Source organism: Aphelocoma coerulescens, chromosome 21, assembly GCF_041296385.1.
Source record: "Aphelocoma coerulescens isolate FSJ_1873_10779 chromosome 21, UR_Acoe_1.0, whole genome shotgun sequence".
Taxonomy (NCBI): domain Eukaryota; kingdom Metazoa; phylum Chordata; class Aves; order Passeriformes; family Corvidae; genus Aphelocoma; species Aphelocoma coerulescens.
Window position 1 is genome coordinate 1,725,244 of NC_091034.1, and position 22,679 is coordinate 1,747,922.

General features: G+C 46.6%; 1 protein-coding gene across 2 annotated transcripts in view; it reads right to left on the reverse strand.

The window, feature by feature from the left end:
- Positions 1-22,679, reverse strand: part of CAPZB (capping actin protein of muscle Z-line subunit beta) — a 56,709-nt gene that overhangs the window by 18,480 nt on the left and 15,550 nt on the right. For both annotated transcript variants that reach the window (XM_069034632.1, XM_069034631.1), the window contains exons 3-4: positions 12,076-12,197; positions 6,339-6,452 (exon numbers count right to left, since the gene is read on the reverse strand). In XM_069034632.1, coding sequence (XP_068890733.1) covers positions 6,339-6,452; positions 12,076-12,197 — 236 coding nt within the window. The remainder of the gene's footprint in view (positions 1-6,338; positions 6,453-12,075; positions 12,198-22,679) is intronic.

The following is a 22,679-nucleotide window of genomic DNA, read 5'->3' on the forward strand; positions in this document are numbered from 1 at the left end:
CAGAATGGAACTCCCAAAGAAAAAAAAATCAGATTAAAAGCAACTGATTTCGTTTTCCAGCATGGCAGTACATTTAATTTTTCCCTCTTTTCTAAGAGGATTCTCTAATCTGTGTAATATACATCAACAACTTCAATATTAATTCTGCTCTGAGCTGCCCATGGGTGTGCTCAGGGGATCCTAACACTGCTCTGTTTTCTACATCTGAATAATTTCCTTGGGAAAACAGCACGGCTGTGACTGTAAAAGCACACAGACATGAAAGCAGTGAATGTCTTGGTGGTTTAGACCTGTCTTAGGAGACTTCATCTCACCCTTATCAGCCTGACCCGAGGCAAGAATCTCCCTGATGACACAATCCCGATGTCACACCCTGTTGTGCAGATCCCCAGCCAGCAGAGATGGAGGGGCAGGTTTCCTTAGTGCTGGGATGCACAACAAACCCATCTGGATTCAATCTGCAGGGCCCTCGCTGTGTGAGCCCCAGGAACTCCCATGCCCAGGAGAAGGCCGGCACAAAGGGCTGCAGCAGTAATGAGGAACAGGGAGCTGATGGCAATAAAGTCACTTCAAAGCTTTCCAGGGGTTTCTAGTTCAGGCAGACCAGGTTTGTATCTGAGCACAGACACAGGGCTCACATAAAGAGCTCACAGCTGCCACATCCCTTGGTGAGCTCCAACCCCGTCCAGCCTTGGACACTTCCAGGGGTTGGGCATCCACAGTTTCTCTGGGTACCCTGTGCCAGGGCTGGAACCAACCCCCAGTCACATCTCTTACTGATGTTCTTTACTTGGTGGGACCAGGGCTGTTCCATGCACAAAATACAGCAAAGTTGGTCAAACAGATGAATGCAGCAGTTGCTACAAACCCTGTGAGAAGTGCAAAGTATTTTGTGAGTTGGCCTGAACTCCACTGAGAGGCTCCCAAGGTCTGTCAGGGCAGGGAAAGAGAAATCAGATGACACCACAGAGATCTCAGAAACAGCTACAGCCCAAGGGCAGCACTAATAGAGGTTTCCATTTTTTCTTATCAAGACAAGTGGACTAAGGCAGTGTCAGAGGTGGTTCAAGCACACAATCCAAAATAAACTAGGAAAAAGGGTAAAAACAGCAAAAAAAGGTAAAACCACCCAGCAGTTTACAGGACGTGCACATATTTGGTATAGACGATGGCACAGGTCAGTCAAAATGAGACATCCCTGAAGCCCAGCAAAGCCAGGCTGTTCCATGAGATTAAACACAGCAATAAAAATAACAAACACCATCAGCCCTGAGCACTCTAAAAGTGAAAGGGCAAACTCATCTGTCACTGGGATTTCACTGCAGTACCTGCCCGAGCTCCAGCAAAAGGCTCCTCAATCTGCACATTCCTGAGGCACACGGCCCAGGGAGCTCCTCAGCCTTTCCTCCTCCAGAGCAGAGAAAGGCACTGGATGCTCAGTTGGCTGCAAAGAACACCTGTGTTCTATCCACAGGACAGAAATATCCGTGCTGCAAAGAGCAGAGGCCTGGGGTGCCACCCCTGGCACTGCTAACACCATCCAAAACTGGAATAACCGTTCTGGACCAGATTCCAATCAAAATTCAATAATAAAAGGATTACACACAACAAAGATATTTCAGAGGTCAATCCTCTCCCAGACCTCCTTCCACTCCTACCAAATTCCTGGTCCAGAGCTCTAATATAACAAACTGAAAATGGATCAACATCAAAACACAGACAGAAGCAGAAGTTCAAAAGGTTTCATTGCTCGCTCTGTTGAGGGAATGCAAAACCTTAATCAACACAAGCATTTTCAGGAGCAGAATGATTAAGACGATGTTTTATCTTTTTTTAAAGCTGTTAAAAATCAAAAGCACCAATAAATCCAACTTAGGCTGAGGAAAAAAGGAGGAATAGCTTTCTAAATGTATGTCAGTCACTAAACCAGTCCAAAGTTGCCAAAACTCATCCTGTTTGCAGACAGATCAGCAGCATCCTTCCCAGGGGAGGTCTACTTAATCACTTCAGAAATTATTTCTTCCAGACAACAAAGAGCCATTAGATTACTTAATTAAAGCCCTGATTATCTCCAACCCAAAACAAGGGAAGGCAGAATCTAAAATAGGGAGATTTAACCAGCTGCCCTGGTCCTCATTACGCTTTGATTTCAATCAAGCACACACACGTCAAGCAAAGGGCAATAAATTACAACCATGTGTTGGAAGAAATTATCTTCACCATATTGGAAGTGGAAAGCCAAGGCTCTAACTGAGTGGTGTAAGATATTAGACTTCCATCTGGGAATAATAACCTACTGAACACAAACATACCGGGGCATTAGCTCCAGGCACTGTCGGAGTTAAACCTGGCAGCAGGAGATGGAAATGCAACAGTTGTTTTTTGGGAAAGTGACATGGATTTTGGTAAAACAGATAACCAAGAAATATGCTTGTTGTTCAGCATGCAGAACAGAGAGGGAACTAAAACCTGGTGGAATTCCTCTTGAACCCAAAAGCCTCCAGAAAGAAAAGGTGGGAAACTCCAGAGATACTAAGGGTAGTTTGCACTAAAACAGATGCTTAAGGCCAACTCAGCACTGGCTCAGAGGCACTGAAAGTTCAGCAAAATCGTTCTTCTCCAGCTTACATGATTTCATTACATGCAATACCACAAGACTTCTCCAAACTTGTTTTCATGCTCCAATACACTCAGTGTATTGGCCACTAAGCTTTTGGGGACAAAATTAAATTTTAAGGTCCCCAGCAAGTAAATCTGACTGGATTATTTCACGCAAACTGTTAACAAATCCATACCTCAAAACACCCTCAAAACACCCACGACAGCAGGTGCCAACCCCTTGGGAAATGGCAAATACAATGCAGTGACTCACTGAACGTAGGTGGAGACTTACCACACTCGATGAAAAGAGAAATCTAAAAACGAAAGGTGTGTGGGCCAAAAGGGACTGACACAAGGAAAAACTGAAGCGTTGGGAGAGGCCTGAGATGAATTCTGTGAGATATCAGCACTTTCTGTGTTAAAGGTAAAATGGGAGCCAAGCCAGGGGAGGCTTGGACCACATGGGGAGAGCAGAGTGGGATGGAGATGTTCTCAGAGGTACCTGTTTATCTACAGCTGCTGGAATGACCAGCATAAAGTGTATTTGGAAGCTCAGGAGTGAAGTGAGCCCCATGCACAGCAACTTCTGAGAGACCTCTCCTGTGAAGGAAGGCTGGGAGAACTGGGATTGTTCAGCCTGGAGAAGAGGAGACCCCAGGCTGACCTGACTGGGGCCTTCCAGTGCCTGAAGGGAGCCTGCAAAAAAGATGGAGAGAGGCTGTTTCCAAGGGCCTGGAGTGTCAGCACAAGAGGGAACGGCTTCCCACTGCCAGAGGGCAGGGTTTGATGGGATATTGGCATGGAATTCTTCCCTGTGAAGGTGGGGAGGCCCTGCCACAGGGTGCCCAGAGAAGCTGTGGCTGCCCCATCCCTGGAAGCATCCAAGGCCAGGCTGGATGGGGCTTGGAGCAACCTGGGATAGTGTAAAGGGTCCACAAAGCCACTACTTGCTCTGAAAAATCCAGCAGAAACTCCCATTATAGGAATAAAATGCCTTAACAGCCCAGGAAATTCAGGCACTCTGGGATCTGGTGTTCCCTGTGAGTGCTGTGATTATTTTTGTATTCACTGTTACCTCTCTCCCACAAAACAGCGCCTGGGGCTATAGGGGCAGCTCAGAAACATTCCCAACCCCACAGAGAGACAGAACAGCCTCTTAAGGGACTGCTGGTGAGGAGCTGATGTGTCAGATTTGAGGCTTCTCCCTCAGCACCATTTTCATCCTCTTCATCTGCAGCCACTGCACTTAAACCAGTATTTTTAAAGGGACAATTTGTAATGTGAGGTATCAATTAGCCTGGTGTCCCCAGTGAAGGATCTGTGTGGGCAGACAACCCCACCACAGTGAACAGAAACAATGAAAGCCTCTGCAGGTCAACTCAAAATGTAGATTTTCTGCACACTGCCTACAGACTGATCCCTGTTCCTGGAAGGTGAACCTGGAATAGATCTCCCCATCCAACAGAAACCAGAATTTCCACAAAAGATACAGTCCTGAGGGCTGCCAGCATGCTTAGCTCTTTGATTAATACATCCACGAGCCTGAAGCATTTCCCAATGCTGGAAAAGCTCTGCTGTCCTGGCTCTGCAATTCGGAAGGACCCTGGTGACCAGCCCAGGATGCCTCGTGCACTCCCTCCCCAGCTCCAGGAGCTGCCAGAGCAGCAGGGCAGTGACACCTCCAGTGACACTGCTTGGCCCAGCCCTGCTGCTGGCTTTACAGGGCATTCCCAGTGTCAGCTCCCAGCTCCAGCAGACCATGGGAATGCCATCCCTGCCACTGCCATCCCCTTCCCACCACAGCCCTCCCCATGCAGCTCCAGCAGCTGCTCCGTGAGGAATTGCTGCAGTCACTCCCAACCTGATGTGTTGGCAAGAGCAGCACAGAGAGAAGCTGGCACTTGTTACCACCTCTGAATTTCCCCCCCCCCTCTGATCTCCAAGTAAAAATTAAGCTTCTGCTGTCAAGACACAAGAATCCAACTGTCTTATTCAGGAAGCTGCAAGAACAAAAGCCTGTTTCTCTCCACATCTCTGCTGGAGGTAAAGTACAAATCCTGATTTCAAGCACGACAAACCCTTCAGACACTGAGGTTAAGTTTCCTTAACTCTGCAAATTCTTTCCACAAATGCCACAATTTTTTTACGCCTCTCAGCCAAACATAAACCACCCGTGTCCCCTTCTCCTCCCCCACTTTTGGGATCACAACAGGCACTGAAGTGCTCTGTGCTGGCACCTGTGCTCATCCAGTGTGACCTGTCCTCCCTGGCTGTGACACCAGAGCGATCCCACCTGGAGCCTCTCTGACCAAGTCCTGCCTGTAAAACTTGCCCTGGCAAACAGAAAGATGGAATTTGGAACAATCTCCCCTTTTCCTTCCACACAATTCATGAGGATTGTTACATAAAGGTACTGCTGTACCCCAAGCTGAGCAGGGCTCAGCAGATTCACCTCAGTCAGAGAATCCTGCCCTGTGCTTTCCTTCCAGTGAATTCAAGCTGTTTAAAGAAGTTATTGTATCCAGCCATAACTTCATGGTCATCTGAGCAGAGAGGGATTTAAAAAGACAACCTTGGTTCCATAAACCTCCTCATTTTCGTCTCAGGGTATTAAAAATCTTATTGGTCCTGGTCTGTTCTGCATCTGGGGAGTAACTGCAAACTTGGCTTTGCTGAATATGCAAAATTCCTTTCTTCCAGTTAGTTCAGACACCAGTAACAACTGTTACTTACAAGAGAAGTTGGAGGGCTTTGAAAATAATGCATGAAGTTAAAATTTGATACCTGTAACAGAAGTGTGATGCTTACACATTTGGACAGGCTACATTTACACCCAGCCACAGAATCCAGCAAAGAAAGTTCCTTTTAATGTCCTTCTGTCAGTGCTGTAAGATGAGGAACTACATCTAAGGCTGTGTTTTATCTCCCTTTTTGGGCAACATCAAGCAGCAATGAAGTTTGTTCACTTTTCTCATGGTCTTTAGGCATCTCCATTAGAAAGCATCCCAGTAGTGGACACACTTACTGGTTCACCTTGCTCTGCAACACTCACCTGCTGCACAGTTTTAGCATCACTTCCCACCCCAGCACTGCTTAGGAGACCAGAGAACCTGATCACATCCCAAGGATTCAGATGTAAGTGCAGTGCAGGACCAGTACAGCCCCAATTTATAGAAAAACTGTTCAACTGGTAGGACACCCAGACAGAGAGCTCCTATTGCTGCTTTAAAAAGCCACTGCCTAATCTACATTTATCTCACATGTGCTGTATTAATTCCTTTGTTTTACACCTCTTCAATGAGACAGGGCCTAAAACAAGCATCCTGCAGCAGAAGTGCATTAATCCCTGTCCAACTGCTGCATTTCAGTGCCCAGGGCCTGTTGTTTTACTGGAAGATGTGAGAGCTGCTGCTGTACACAGAGATTTTTTAAGAGTACAGCCTTGAGGGAATGGAAAATGCAGATGGTTTAAGACTGAACTTAAAGATCAAAGAGAAGCCAGGTCATGCCAGGACAGAGACACCATCAATCTGTTAAAGGGGGAGGGAGGTGGGAAAGCACCTCAGCACCTGCCTTTGGCACCAGCTGACAGATCTGATCACGTCTGGCATCACAAAGCCCAGCGGGTCAGCGCTGCCTCCCCCCGCCAGACCCCGTGTGTGCACTGCACACCTGCCCCAGGGGACACACAGACAGACAGACAGACAGACAGGCCTCTGAGGGGAGGACTGACATACAAGTCTCTGTACTGGTCGAAGGCATTGTTGGCTTCCACCTCCAGCTTGCGCAGGCGAGCCGAGGGCATGGCACCGTCCTCCAGGGGAGGGTCGTACTTGTTGCTCCACGGTGACCTGCCAGGGAGACAAGGAAAGGGACAGTCAGGTGAGGGGACAAGAAAAACACACAGACAACAAGACAAAGCCTGCTCACGGCCCCAAGGCTGCCAGAGCTCCAGGAGTGTTTGGACAACGCTCTCAGGCACAGGGTGGCATTGCTGGGGTGTCTGTGCAGGGCCAGGAGCTGGCCTGGATGGTCCTTGTGGGTCCCTTCCAGCTCAGGATATTCCACCACAGCTCTAGAAAGTTTAATATTGGTGGGTCTGACCTCATCCACAGATGCTGAATTCCCAAAAACCCCGAGAGGTGCCCAGAGCAATCACCTGTAAGAACTGCACCCTCCACAGCCATTTCAAACGCTGGCAAAAAGAGGACACTGAGCCCTCAGAACTCACCTGGGGGTCACACCCTGGCTTCAGGTTTTTCTATATTAAAAAAATATCTCTTGGGTTTCAATCTGTTCCTTCTTATATATTCAAACCAAGGCTTCAGCTGTTGCACATTAAATATTTAAAATTGTTTTCATGAAATACAAATCGATTGTGTAGTTTATTTGGGATCTGACACTACCTGAGCCAAACACTGCTGGCTATGAATAAGGTCCACATTTTCCTCCACTCTTCTGTTTTGAAATAAACTCTACCTTTAGCATAACATTAGGAAACCCTTTGAACAGTTTGAAGGATTTAACAGGGTTTGTAAAGCTGCAGGTTTTACTACAATTTCTGCAGGTGTGGAAGAGATTTTTGTTCTCCTAATGAAAGATTTGGTATTAAAAGATTAATGGAACCCTTTGCCCATCTGCTTGAGGCTTTTATAACTCCCATTCTGGAAAGCTGCATTTTGTTTTTCATTTCCCCTTGGAGTAACCAACTCGCACATATCACTGCTGGCTCAAAGAAAAGAACTCTACCCTTGCTCTCCCCTTTCCCCACCCACTCTTCCCAGCCCCTGGTTGCAGCACCAGGTCCCAGTGCTGGCCATAGGGAAAGGCTTTTCCTCAGCAGCCCTTTGTCACTCATTTCTCAGGAAGGCAGCAGGGTCTGACACCTGTTTGATGCAAAACACAAAGCCCAGGCTCTGCTTTGCTCCATTACTCCTCCTGACCACACCTGACAGGAGAGATGAGACCAGGAAAAGTGGAGTTGTTGTGTCCCATCCACCCAGGAGATGTTTTCAGGTCGTAGTTCACCTCAGGGCTGTGTCCAGTCCTGAGCCCTTCATCCAGGAAGGACATGGAGGGGCTGGAGTGTGCCCATAGATGGGAATAGAGCTGGGAAGGGGCTGGAGCCCCAGGAGGGGCTGAGGGAGCTGGGAAGGGGCTGAGCCTGGAGCAAAGGAGGCTCAGGGGGGACCTTGTGGCTCTGCACAAGTCCCTGACAGGAGGGGGCAGCCGGGGGGATCCGGCTCTGCTCCCAGGGAACAGGGACAGGAGGAGAGGGAACGGCCTCAGGCTGGGCCAGGGGAGGCTCAGGTTGGACACCAGCAGGAATTTCCTCATGGAAAGGGAGGTCAGGCCTTGGAAGGGGCTGCCCAGGGAGGTTTGGAGTCCCCATCCCTGGAGGTGTCCAAGGAACACCTGGACGTGGCACTCAGTGCTCTGGGCTGGGGACAAGGTGGGGATCAGGAACAGGTTGCACTCGATGGCCTGGGAGGGTTTTTCCAACCTCAGTGATTCTGGATTTTGTGATTTTAAATAGCTGCTTAAAATGTGGTCGCTTTGGAGGAGAGTCAAGAGCCACAGACTGGGTCAGGCTGGAAGGGCCCACAGTGGCTCATCTGGTGCCACCTCGCTGCTCCAGCAGGGTCAGCCCAGAGCACAGTGCACAGGATTGTGTCTGGATGGGTCTGCAGTAACTCCAGTGAGGAAGATTCCACACCCTCTCTGGGCAATGTGTCCCAGAGTGTGTAAAGAAGTTCTTCCTTATGTTTAGATGGGCCTTCCTGGGGTCAGTTCCTGCCCGTTCCTCTGGTGCCGTTGCTGGGCCCCAGGGAGCAGAGCCTGGGCCCTGCTTGGAGCCCTCCCTGCAGACAAGGAAGGGCAGGGATGAGATCCCTTCTCAGCTCTTTCTTTACTCCTTCACCTAAAATCTCTGAATTCCGGGAGAGATTCACATAAAAATCCCCCTGGTGCTCCCAAATGGCTCAGCTACTGCAGACTGTGAGCAGAGAACTCCTGCAGAACCTCTGTGAGATGCTCTCAGTGCACACACCAAACCCCTTCCACTGGCTGCAGGAATGGGATTGAGGGGCAGCCCAGAACACATCCTTCCAGCCAGCAGCAGCATTTTCATCCCATTCCAGTTGGAGCCAGCAGCAGCTTTATCAACAAAAAAACCTCCTAACACAGCCCTGTATTTTTTACTTTTGTGGAAATGCACTCACAACACATTTAAACACTTAACTGGAGGCTATTTGAAGAAAGACAGATGGACAAGCACTTAAATTTCAAAAGTCAGACCTCTAATTTCCCCAAAAGAGAATGGTTTGTGTTTCAGCTAACAGGTTTCAGTGTTGTTGGCCCCAAAGTCCCCATAAGGATTCCATTTAACAGAGTGATCAAACACACTTTGAGTGGAAATGTATGGACAAAGTCAGGGACCTTGAAGTCTAATATTAAAAAAAAATAATTAATAAAAGCTCTGCCTTCACAATGTGGACTCCATGACTGTTTGATATCTTCACAAACCTTTGTTATTCCAGGAGCACTCACAGAAATGCCTGTGAGACTTCCACAAGCAGGATTTGATAATATGAAGAAAATAAAAACTATCTATTTATGAAGATCCAAGGAGACTCCAAAAATCCACCTTCTAGTCTGATCCATGTTCGATATGGACCAAACCAAGTCTGTCTAAATATAAGGAAAGACTAAACTGTGATGGGCTAAGCCTTAGGATATTCACTTCCCACAGCAGCCTTTTTTCCAGGCAAATTCCCAGTCAATTGTAAAGCCACTCAAAAAACCCAACCCTGTAAAACTGGATTCCCAGTGGGAAAGTCTGACTACCCAGCCCCACACCTTTCCTGCTGAAGGAGAATGAGGCTCAGTTGCCCACGGAATGCTCTGAAATCCCTGGATTAGTGTTAAAAGAAATGCAATTAGCAACCTGTCCAATACGAAGAAAACGTGTTTAGCTTGGAGCGTGCAGGAACTGGGGATGCAGCACGTTGCAGGCAGGGAATAGGATTCCCTGGGACTTCTAATCGAGCATGTGGTTCTGAAAAATGGCTGTGGAAATATCAAAAGCTTTTAAAAGCCCAGTGAATTCCTCCTAGATCTTGGCCTAATTGATTAAATTAGTGTAAGAGCCACTTCCCAGTAACAACTGCAGATTTTATGAGGTACGAAGGAGTGTCTGGACACAGGCACAGAATGGGATTAACATGCACAGGGCAGTGCTGCTGGGGTTTCAAAGGCTTCTGCTGTGTGCTGAAGGAAAGAATTTACTTCATGAATCAGAGCTGGGACCAATCAATTCCAGAAGGAAGAATCACTTCAATCCAGAATGCCTGAATCAAAAGCCTTAGGAACAGGACTCTTTCATGCCAGCAATTAACACATGGTGCCTGTTCTAGAGGAACAAATGAAAGAGCTTTTCTGAAACCTCATTACTTAATAAGTCCTGAAAATTTCAAAGTGATTCTACAAACTGAATTCCTCCTCCTTCCTTGTAACTGTTTAACACCTTCTCAGAAAGAGACGGAGCAAATTTCAGAGGCAAGTGTGACACTGACCCTAGAGGAAGGGCTGTCATGTGCCCTAATTAAACACAGGGCATTATTTGTGATTGCACAATGTCCCATTACTGTCTAACCAGTGCCTTTTCCAGTTCCCTGTGTCCCTGGTGATTGATGTCCATGCCAACAGCCTCAGTAGGATGCACAGGGGCTGCAAGAAACATCACAACTTCAGGGAGAAAGCATCTCTTGAAAGATCCACAAGAAATTCAGGATTTAATCCCTCCTCCTGCATGTGCCAGAGGGGCTGCAGCTGTGTGGGGACATCCCGGGGGTGGCAGAAGCTCTAAACCCCTATTTTATCTACTAATTCAGAACTGATTAAATGCATGTAGCTGCTAATGTAGATTTGACCAGCTGGGGCACACAAAATTAATGCAAAATGCTTTTAGAAGGCACCAGGTTCTTCTGTAGAAGGTTGAAACAGTTTCTAAACACGAGTTTAGTACCCTAAAGAACGTGAGTGACGCTCCACCTTCGGGTCCTGCTCGCTTGCTGGCCCTCTGCAATAGGTTGTATTTTAAACAATCCTCATTAGGATTTACACTCAGCCACAGTCCAGAGGCACTGTCAAACTCTGCATCCACTCTCATTCTCCATCTCCTGTTTCTAGGACAAAATGAACCTCAGCATGTTCTCTGTGTAAATCATCTACACACAGATGTGCTCCAGCTTAGACAAGGACCTTTCCTGCAACTCAGAGCAACTGAACCAATTCATCTCAAATCATTACATCACCTGCTTCTGCAGTGATGCCTGAGCCAAAGAAAAACCATTTGTTAAAAGATATTTTCTGAAATTCCACTTTGAAACACAATTCTTGAAGCATTCTGGCCAGATGAATGTAAAACACTACATCAAACCTGCACAAAGTGAGATTCTTACTGGAGATAGTTCCAAGCACTAAAATGTAAATTATGACACTGAAGCTGGTGGAGACAAGTGGAAGCCTCAGATCATCCCCAGAAGCAGCAGGATGGCTGAGCTGCTCACTCAGGGCAGGAGATGAATGGGGTTGTTACCTCAGAGCCCAGCACCCTTCATTTAGGGAAAGAATAAAAGTGCTGCAAGAGTCCCAAAGGTTTCTGGACTGTAAGCTCGTGATTCTTAAATTAAAGATCTGGAACTATGCCACTGTCACTACAGCCATTAAGGAAAGTCAGGCAATGTGAGAAAGGGAGGGGATAATTTAAACATAACTTAAAAATCATCATCCTAATGGCAAGGTAGAGGGAAAAACATTAAAAGAGAGACTGTGTTCAAAGTGGCAGCCAAAACTCTGAAACCTGATTGTACCATTCCAGTATTACAGCCCCTTCTACTCCAAAATTAATTATATTGTAATTACACACAGCTTATAGGGTTCAAATATTTTCATTCTTTTTGTCTATAGTCCTCAGAATAAATTGGCCATTTTGGTAGACAGGGATTCCTTTTCTTTGGTAAAAACTCGGGCCAAGATTTTCAAACAGAACTAATGACACTGAGTCCAAAGTCAGTCAATTCCTTGCAAAACATGAGTGAAAGAGCCCTTCCCAGCTGGCAAACCCACCCTGTTTTGTACAAGCAGAAGATGATTTTGTTTAAACCCACACTGCTTGCATCATCTCTTTTCTGTCACTATCCATTCCAGAAGTTTTCTAACCTTGCAGTGGTCTAATTTCCTGTTAGGGCCATTTCTGCAAGAGATCTGACTGGTTTTAATCCCGAATACAGAAAACAAAGAGAAATACATCACTCATCCCCCTTTAGCAAGATAACAACAGCATGCTTTGGGCTCTAAATCTTTAAATGACTGATAATTTTTTGACTGAAGAGGGAGAAGGGCCTGCAATAGCTGCACATGGATGTCATTTACAGAGCACCAGCCAGCCCCCTCCTCTGGCTGGGAACTCACCTGTACGAGTCCCCATCTCTGTTGTAGTCACACAATAGATAATCTTTCCCTACCACCTTGTCTCGTGCAATCTTCAAGGGCTGATCCACAGAGGAGAGGAGATCTTCACACAGGCTCGGGACCTGTGGGGTGGGAGGAGACAACAGGGAGGGGAGAGAGGGCAACACGTTCAGGTTAAAAGGCACTGGCACCCCTAAGAACAGATTTTGTTATTAACAGCCCACATCTGTCCCAAAGCCAAAACTCTTTGAGAAATCACTTCAGTTACAACACACCCCTATGCTCCCACCTCCAGTAATTCCAGATTTAATCACCAAACCACTGGGGTGGTCCAGCACACTCCCATACACACACGCTCCATGTTCGCTCCGTGCCAAGGCTGCCCAGGGAAGCGATGTCCAGGGCTGATGGATAAAGGTAAATATTTACAGTGGAGTGGGAATGAGGAATCTGCCATCCACACGCTGGAGTGAGCTTTCCCAAGCTCCCACTCTGGGTCAAGTTCAGAGCAGTCTCCAGGCAGGTGGCCAAGCATGGCCACGCTGGCTAATGAGAATAAACGCATCCTTGTGTGTTCACATGTCAAACCCAACACACCTCCTGCGTCCTCCATAGCTTTCCACGGATCCAGGACCCCAACTGCCTCCCTGCCCTGCACATGGAGAAAGACAAGCTCTGCTTCCAACGTGGCAGAGGGGCTGTGATGTCCTGCAGAGAGATGAGACTCCATCTCCCCTGCACACACCTCAGGTAAGGCACAGCCCTGTGCCCCAGTCCATGCTGGGGACCATCAACAATGATTCCTGCAGTTGTTGTCATTAAACAATCAGGGCATCAGGTGTTCCCTGCTGGAACGACATTCCAGAATTCACTGCAAGAGAAATGGACTAAAGCAAAATGTCCTTTCCCAACAATACAACAGGATCACAGGACAACTGGCAAGTTCTTGAATAGATTGGTAACAACGTGCTAATAAAACAAGAAAGAAAGAAGCGCTGTGGAATCTCTTCTACATTTCACTCTGCATCATAGAGACAAAAACCTGACTGAGAACATGAGGACAACAGGCAATCAAGGGCAAAATTAACCACAAAGTGATGAATTCACAACTCCTCAGAAATGAAAAGGGGAGGGAGGAATAAAGGAAACATGGAAATGTGCTTTCTTCTCTTCAAGCCACTGATTCAGTGAATGGATTAGCATCATTTCAAAGGAAAGAAGCCTAGAGGAGAAAAAACAAATTTGGGATGCAACAGCCCCGAAACTATTTTAATGCACCAGATGGGACAGAAGAAATCAAAACTGCCTGGAACAAAAACATTCCTAATCCCAAGTCCAAGGCAGTAACATACAGAGCATGACAGTCAGAGTGAGCAGGGACACACATAAACCAGTGTGACTATGAAAGAGCAAAAAAAAAAATCCTAAATGGAAATGACAAAACAAACTGTGGCTGCCTCATCCCTGCAAGTGTCCAAGGCCAGGTTGGACAGGGCTTGGAGCAACCTGGGATAGTGGAAGGTGTCCTGCACATGGCAGGAGGGGGAACTGGATGGGCCTTAAGGTCCCTCCAACCCAAACCATTCCATGGCTCTGAGACCAGCAAGTGATGCAACACCTGACCCACACAATCAACCCTTAAACACACAAAAAATCAGAGGCAAACCAAGACATGGTTGGTAAAGTGCTGAAAAAGCCGAAATATTCGTTTGAGTGTTTTTATTTTGGTCTCTACAGACTGTAATGTGGCCGTGAGTGAGAACTGCAGAACCCAGATCAAGAGCAGGGCAGTTCAGGATTTAACCCAGCTTGGGGCTCTCATGGGCACTCATCCTTTGCTACCTGCAGACCTGGCTGAAGAGGCCTCAAAGCCACAACACATTCCCTGGGTAAACAGAAGTGGACAAGCAGCCGCAGCTCTTAGGGAAATCCTTCCTTTTCCTGAGACCAGCCAACCCAAATGCTTCCTGGAGCTGATCCAAAGCAGCAGTGTCATGGCACAAGTCAGGTGAAATGATGTATCTGTGTCTGTGAGCACATCTGGTTCCCCTCTGTCCCTTCCTTCTCGTCCCCATTAACCATGAACTTTGGGCTGACTCTTCAGGCTGACAGCAACTCCGTGTGACTGCTTCACCTTCACATACAGCACAGGCAGCCCAGAGCAGCCCAGCACTGGGAGCTCGATCCTGAGGGTGACCAGTGGGCCACATCCCTCCCCTCCCCTCAGCTGCTCCTTGCCCAGGAGCCCATCAGCACAGAGAGAAATGTCCAGGAACAGGCTCCTCGCTCCGACCTGCCTTTAGGATGAGTAACAGTGATGCACACCATCGGGGGGGAAGTGGCTTTTTCCCAGCCTCTGTTTCCACTCTGTTTCTTTGGGAACAGCCCTACACTACACATGTGGTAAGGGAGCACGAGAGGCCTCGCTGTGCAATCCTCCAACCCCAAATATCCACACAAAGCGTTTTCACAAGAAACCCCAAACCTGAGGGAGAGTTCATTCCCCTGCAGAAAAGCTGAATTTATAACCCTTATAAAAAACCTCACACAAGTAACTTTGAGGTTTAACTTTCTTTCAAGAACAGCACATGCCTGGTGTGGGGTTTCTGTAGGGCTCAGAGCACAATCCCATATTGACTAGCAGGAACTTGTAACCCATTGTTTTTTTTAAGATACAATCTACTGAACTGAACTTATCTGTGGATGACTTGGTAACAAACATTCATGAGCAGGGTCACTTTCCCAATTTCTGAGGGCTGTGGTTATTCCTACAGCCATAACAGTGACTGCATTATATCACACATGTACCAGAATATAATACTGCACTGTACTGTAACCCCCCACTGTAAAACAAGCTGTATATCCCCTGTCTCCTTGGTACAGACACTCCACAGGACTTCAGGCAATCTATTCTTTTCCCCTTCTCTTCTGTCAGAATAAAACAGAAAAAAAGCCACTCATCTAGTCTGGAAATACTAGAAAATTTCTACAGTATTTATAAAAAGAACAGATATTCCAGCTGATGGAACTACTCGTGTAATTCTAATTATTGGAAAAGCACCCAAGTGTGGCACAGTTACTCCGAGAACATAATTTTTATACCATTTATTACATCAACTGTACTTCCCAAGAATGAATTCACAATTTATGCACACTTTATGCACACTGCCCTTCCTCTTCTACTCCTGAAAACTGCTTACAAGGCAAAGGCAGTAACTTGAACAAGGGAATTTGCAGCTTTAAACACTTCAGCTTTATGTTCATGAGATGATGATTCCTTCTGACTTTAGGTCCTTTGGATTCTTCTCCATGTCAAATATTAAATCTTACTAAAACATTTAAATTACTGCTGTGCACATTCAGACTCTTGCAGGATTCAGTTTATCTTCTGATCCCAGCAGAGACAACTCTTGTCTGGAAGGCAACTGATGCTCTGAGTTTTCAGCCTCAAACAGATTTGCGTTGTTAAGTTTTCTTTTTAAGCTTGTTGTGTGTTAACTGAAGAGCCAAAATTCACTCAGGTGCCTGAGCACTTATCCACAGCAGCCATTCCACGGGGAATTCTGACTTAAATTTAGAACCACAAGAATTAACCCACTCCTCAGGCCAAATTGCAATGCCAAGGCAGTGATTTTGTTCCATTCCTCACCGCACTATAAATAAATGTCACTTTGATGCAAACACTGGGGGATGAGGTTCTTGGATAAGCAAAGACTGGGCTCCCATCTCTGTTCTGACACAAGTTTTTCCCACTCTAGGCACTGGAAGGTCACATGCAGAACACAATCTGCACCTTGTATCTTCAGCAAAAGGCCAGCATTAATGTCACCTGGCCCTAATGCACTCTTGTTGCCTCCCATCAGCTCTCAGTCATCTCTTCTGGTGTCTCTGGGTACTCAGGAAGTGAGACCACCCTCAATGCAAATTGGAAAGAGAAAAAACGGTATCTGGGGCTCAGGCTGGAAGAACAGCAGCATCATTCAGAAGGAGCAGGGCACGGTGTTTGGGGGATATTTTCTTCCAAGGAGATATACAATGGATGTGTAGTGCAGAGGAAAGAAAACCTGAATGAGAAAGCGAGGGAAACGTGTCGAACAAGGATCCTGTTGTCCCGTGTAACCAAACTCTCCAGCAGAGCTGCCCAGGTATGTGGACAGTGTTTTAATTAAGGCAACTGCTCTGCTATCAAGACAAATAATCACTTGTGCCAAAGTGGAAACCGTACCCTTTTTGGAGTAGCTAAGCTCAGCCACTCCTTCTGGACTCACTACTTGGTTCAAGGAGCTTATTAGCAATTACACAATTACTACCAGATTATTTTTTAAAATATGATGAAACAAGTATCTAAAAAGAAATCCACAAAGGAAAGAGGAATTATATCTCGGTTCCCCATGTAAGACACACACTCCCCATCCTTGCTTTGATCACACTAAATTGTATCAAATTCTGCACTTCACACACTCAGGACAGCCAATATCTTGGCTCAGTAGCCACTCAAGTTGAGTACACCCAGGTGGCTGTTTTCTTCTACAGCCTTGACTGAAATGTACCCCATCTACCACTGAAACAGCAGCATTCCTGGTGTAACAGCCCTTGGAAATAGTCTTTTTCCATGTTTATTCAGAGGTCAGTGTTACTGACCTCCACAGGAACCTTACACACTGGAAAACTATGCTAAATGCAGCAAAATTAAAGATGGTATGTTTTTTCCTTGAAGAAGCAGAAGGAACAAGGGGGAATGGCTTCAAAGTGAAAGAGATTAAGTTTACTTTGGAAATTAGAAAGAAATTCTTCTCTGTGAAGGTGGGAGGCCCTGGTACAAGGTGCCAAGAGCAGCTGTGGCTGCCCCTGGATCCCTGGCAGTGTCCAAGGCCAGGCTGGCCAGGGCTTGGAGCAGCCTGGGACAGTGGAAAGTGTCCCTGCCCATGGACTGGGTGCTCTTTAAGGACCCTTCCAACCCCAACATTTCTACAGTTCTGGGAAGATGAACTTCAATTAGCCAAGGAGCCATTCAGATCCATCTGTGTTTTGAATCTGCATCTGCAAGGTGCAGGTATCTGAAGACGCATGTGATGAGAGCAGTTTTTAATTAAAAGCCCATCCCACCAGGAAAGTGAGTATTTTAACCACATGTGAACTTCTAACATTAAAGGAGGACAGAAGCACTGCTCCCATGGCTTGGGGAAACCACTCAAACACAAAGAAGAGACCCTGGAAGCTCCCTGACCATCTCACAGAACAACCATTCTGGCACAGCTCCAGCTCAGATCCTTCATCTAATAAAACATCAGAATAATGTTTCTGAGTCACTGCACAGCCTCAGAACTTCCTGCTCCTGCAGAAGGCAGCCACGGCCTAGGCTGTTGTGTTCCACGGATGTTGTGGAAACTCAAGAAGGAAGCCTGGCTCTGCTCATCTCGGGCCTAAAACCACCAGCAGAGTCACTCCCACAAATCCACACACAGTGCTAAACCTTAATTCAATCCACCACATGTCCAGAGGCCACACAATCATCAAGCTTTGTTTAGTAAATGACACTTAAATGGACTTTTGTGTTCACATATAATTGATACTGGAAACAGCTCAGCATTATTCATGTATTTGCACTAAATTCCAACACTGCAAGAACTGGCAAAACCAAAATTAAACCAAATGAGCTTTTCTGCAAAAAGACAGATGTTAACAAGGTTGCAAATCCAGGTTTGTCTAGCTAACTGTGTCATAGCAGGAACGTCACATTAATTACAGAAAGTTTTAATTCTGCTCCAGGAACTCCATTTAAAAAGGTGACAACCATTCATAAAACAGGATCCTTGGCTTTCTTCCTGTGCCTTGCTGGATAAAATAGGGCTTTTGCTGGATTCCCATTCTGAGAAACAAAAGGCAGCCATCTGGCAGGCACAGCCAGAGTGCCCTGGACTGTGCCTGGTGACCTGCAGGTGAGGGCTCCTGTATCTCATTACCAGTCCCCAGTCCCAGGAGCCATCACAGAGTATCAATACCTTGGGAAGTCCTGACTGTGTCAGACTCCAGCTGGGGTTGGAGATATCCAGCAACAATTCAGGGATATGCAGGACATATCTCCAGTGGTATTTCTCTATCCCAGCCTTCCCCTCCATCCTTTAAAGAGGTCAGGTAGGTTTTCAACTAGGATTCATCCTCATACACACTCCCTTCAAATGACATTGAAACAGTTATTTTAAGGGTCTCTAACACCAGCAGTGCAGTGGCAAGAGCCTGGAAGACAAAAAGGCTTAAAAATAGGGAGAATAAGTGATATGAGGCCAGAGCTGAAATTCCCTTTTCCAATCTCATGCCAGGAAGTGGGGTTGCTAGCTCTAAGCCAAGCATCACATTAACAATTTACATATATTAATTGCTATCTCCAATTACCATCAAGATATCCAGAGGTAATCTTTGCTAGCTGGAAAAGCTCCTGCTTACAGCCACTCACCAAATGGAAAAACTGGCTCTCAAGCACCATAAATTTATTCAGAGAGCCAGAGCCCCTTTCTTTAGCCAATAATCCTTGTGTTAGAAACCTGCCTGGCTGCTGCTGGCTGGGAGCTCATCCCACAGGTCAGCAAGTCCGGTCAGAAACTCAGCTTTGAGCCCACAGGGCTGTCAAAGTGCTTCTGCTTCCACCACCTTCTTTTTCAGCTTTCACTGGGTCTGATTTTTTGTTTAAAACATCTTCCACCCTCACCAGACGCTCAGCTGGCCATCTGCATCCAATTATTTTATCTCTCCCCGTGATGCGGCACAGCGCTCAGGCTCTTGGACTCCAAATACAAAAAGCTCCAGTCACATTCTCATGTTCTTTATGGTCTGTGCAGCCCAAGCAGCACAGTTTGCCTGGGGGTAAATTCTGTAGCTTCATACATCTTCAGTACTGAAGGCATGCAAGCAGATTTGGGACTTGCCTGGAGCTTGCATGAAGCAACGGCCTGAACCGTGTTCAAATATTTCAAAATCCTACGTTTATACATCTTAAGATTCATCACTCTGGGATTTTCTAAAAAATAGCACATTCTACTAAAAATACTTCAGTATTCCCCTGCGATGAGAAAGCAGAGCTGATCACCTCCCAGATCTTTAATTGCAAACAGAGCCTTAAAAAATAACCAGCAAAGTTATGACTGCTGTGTCTATAAAGAACTCTCACTTTAATTCTTCCATGGCAGCATTACTTGGTTCTGCTCTTCAAGAAAGCTTTCACTTTTGGGAATGAGTGCTGTTTCAATACCAGTCTTACTGGGAGAAGAGAGGGAGAAAGCTGTGGCTGTGAGCAGCCCCCCCTCTCCTGGAGAGCCTGTCCATTCTGTGAGGACCATTTTCTGTCCCCACATCATGCCAGGCATCTGATTTTCCTGAGTCAGCTAGATTTTTCATCTAATTTATATTATACACACCCAGGCAAACATCCAAATTAAACACTCAGCAGGAAATTTGTATTTGCTAAAGGAACCTGCTTAACTTTCACCAAGACTGAGAGCACATCAACTTCCACACTCGAGTCAAAGCCATCAAGGCAACCCTGCCACAGATCCATTACTTGCTGCACGTGGCCCACAGGGACAATAAATTCAGCTTCCACCTTTGCCACCTCAGCCCTCGAAGACACGTCAGTGAAGAAAATACCCCAAAAGGACTCTGGAGGCTGTGATCCTGGGCATCACTCACCCCCCTTGTCCCAGGGGCTGATCCTTCTTTGGGATTTCTCTTGGAAAGAGCACAGCTAGAAGTACAGAGGGCTGACTTTCTGTACAGCTGACCTTAAGAGAAAGGAAGCAGGAGGACAATTGCCATGGATTGTTCTGACCTTTCAGGATAAGCTGCTCAGCCACTCGGAAGCGAGCTCTACCAGCTTCCCTCCCTCACGCCTCCTGCCACTCAGTGTGACTTCCACGAGGCAAACAAAACCTCACTCTCAGCTGATCCCAGGACACATTTCCAACCAGAGCACATCCTCACAGTCCCCTTTCTAGCAGATGATGAGAACAGACGTGATTCACAACAGGCTTCATGCAGTGGATCGGCAGCAGCAACTCCTGGACAACGTGAGGCAGTAAGGAGGTGACACAGCATTTATGTGACATCTGAACTAATGCTCCAAGTGCTGTCACTACACACAGAGTAATTTAGGCTGGAAAAGACTTTAATATCATCAAGTCAAACCTTTGACTTGGAGCATCCTCACAACTAACCCCTTTAAGAGCAGTGCAATCACCTTTCTCTCTTCTCTTCTGGGAACTTCCTCACAGCTTGGACTTGGCCCACAGGTAGATGCTCCAAGGCTCACAGTTTCCAGAGGAGCTCCATGGAAAATTATTCCAATTTCAATTAGTTGTCCTTAAAATGGTATGTGCCTACAGCAAACTCATTCTGTAGAGATTCAGAAGTCCTCTTGTACATTCTGACAGCCTCTGAGCAGTGTATTTGCAAATAATGACTGACTGAATCCCGAGCAGAGCACTCCACGCCAAGACCCATTTCCAGCACCATGCACAGCTTCTGTCAGGCAGGACTTCTGGAGGGCTGTGATTGACAAGGTCTCTAATGAACTCTAATTGAAGCCTCAGCAGTCTGAAAAACCCAACAACAGATGTGGTGAAAGGGCAAACCACAAACTGTTTTGCTAATGAATGAAAAGTGTCTGGGCTGATGAGGGCCAGTGACCCAAAAATTCTCTTCTTCCACCCACCCTTTTACTTCATGTTCAAGTTTGGGCCATTTCCCTTGTGAGCACAACACTTGGGGGCAGTCATGGACAGTCCTGGATAGTCCTGGACATACTCCATGTATTCAGGTTGGGACCAAGATGCTCTTTTGTGAGAAACAAGCAGCAGAACATGGACAGAGTAAGAGGGACCTCAGGGAGGGAACTTAGTGTGGTTATCCTTCCCAGCAGGAATACCAGCCTAGGAGTGGTTTTAAACTGCCAGAGGACAGGGATAGATGGGATATTGGGAAGGAATTGCTCCCTGGGAGGGTGGGGAGGCCCTGGCACAGGGTGCCCAGAGCAGCTGTGGCTGCCCCTGGATCCCTGGAAGTGTCCAAGGCCAGGTTGGATGGGGCTTGGAGCAGCCTGGGATAGCAGAAGGTGTCCCTGCCCATGGCAGGGGTGGCACTGGATGACCTTTAAGGTCCCTCCCAACCCAAACCATTCTGGGATTCTGGAAAGGAGATGCCAGTTTCTTACTGGCTAGTTTTGGAAAACTTTTTACATACAATGACATTTTTAAGCCATCTTCTCTCCTTTCAATGGATCTCAAGCAAGCAGCTACCATCAGTCTGGAGATCAAGTCCTCTAAAAAGACCATGGCAAACTGAGCTGCAAACAGACTTCAGGTAATACCCTAAACTTCACAGTAAATATTGACATGAGCCTCTGCTTCACATCTACTCCACCGTGGCAGTGGACTAAAGAAATCAGGAAGTCAGGGTGCCACGTTTTACAATTCTCTCCCAAGTTTAATGAACCTGCTCATGCTCCTCATGCTCGTGCATTTGGAGCTCGTGCCCTTTTCCTCAAGGAGGTTACAGTCTGCTAATGGGACAAGCAGCAGAATCAAAACGTCAGATGTAAAGGTCTGGATGAAATTTGCCCAAAAAAGGTCAAAAAACTGTGTGTTCAAGTCTGGCTCCTGATATTTCTGGAGCTGTTACAGGCAGCAGAGCACACCCTGCTCTTGTCTAACCAGTGGAGACTTCAGGAGGTCAGGCTGAGAGTGGCTGCAGAACAGGTCTGCAGGTGTCTCAACAATAAAGGAATCGTACTGGATTTAACAAATTATTTCATCTCTGCCCCAGAGGAGGGACTGCAATGCCTCGTGTGGGGGTCACAGACCCTCCTCCTAACAAGCACCAAACGGGTCTGGTTCGTGTTACACTATGAAAAGAAGCCCAGTGAGCGTGTTGCTGATGGAAAGCATGTAGAGCACTAATGAGCACCATCCAAAAGTAATTCCAGCATTTAGAGGTACCCAGCCATTTTCTGAGTCATTAAAAAACCTCAGACCAATTACACAGTCAAGCTTGCCATGGCTCCCCAAACAATTCCTCGTTTTGAGTGGTCCTGGGAGCTGCTCAAACCCCAATATCTGCTCAGTCCTCCAATTTCGTCACAAAACCAACCATGTCACACCAGATCAGATCAGTGATTTAGTTACTTGTGTCCTACCTCCAGCAACAGCCACAAACACGATGCTCTAGGTTGCCAAGAGTTTTGGGGGCACAGATGTAGCCAATTACTAAATGGTTTCAAGAGAGAGAAATAATCCCTTCCTGAAGGGAATAACTTCTTTCCTGACCCCCAGAGCTCTCTTACCTGTACCTGGACTTATATGAGTAAAAGAAATGTTTAGAGTTTGATAAATTTAAGTCAGCCACAACTTTTTGACCACAGCTTACCAAAACCAGCCTCAGAAGCACTTAGGAACAGACCTTTCCAACCAAATCTCTACCTGGTGAGCAGCTGCTCTTTGCACAAATGTAGAAGCTTAGGTCAGAAATAAGCCATGTATTTAGACTGGACAACAGAATCCAGTTTTCCCACTAGCAGACTCTGTATAGATTAAATCAGTATTTTAGTAACACCTTCA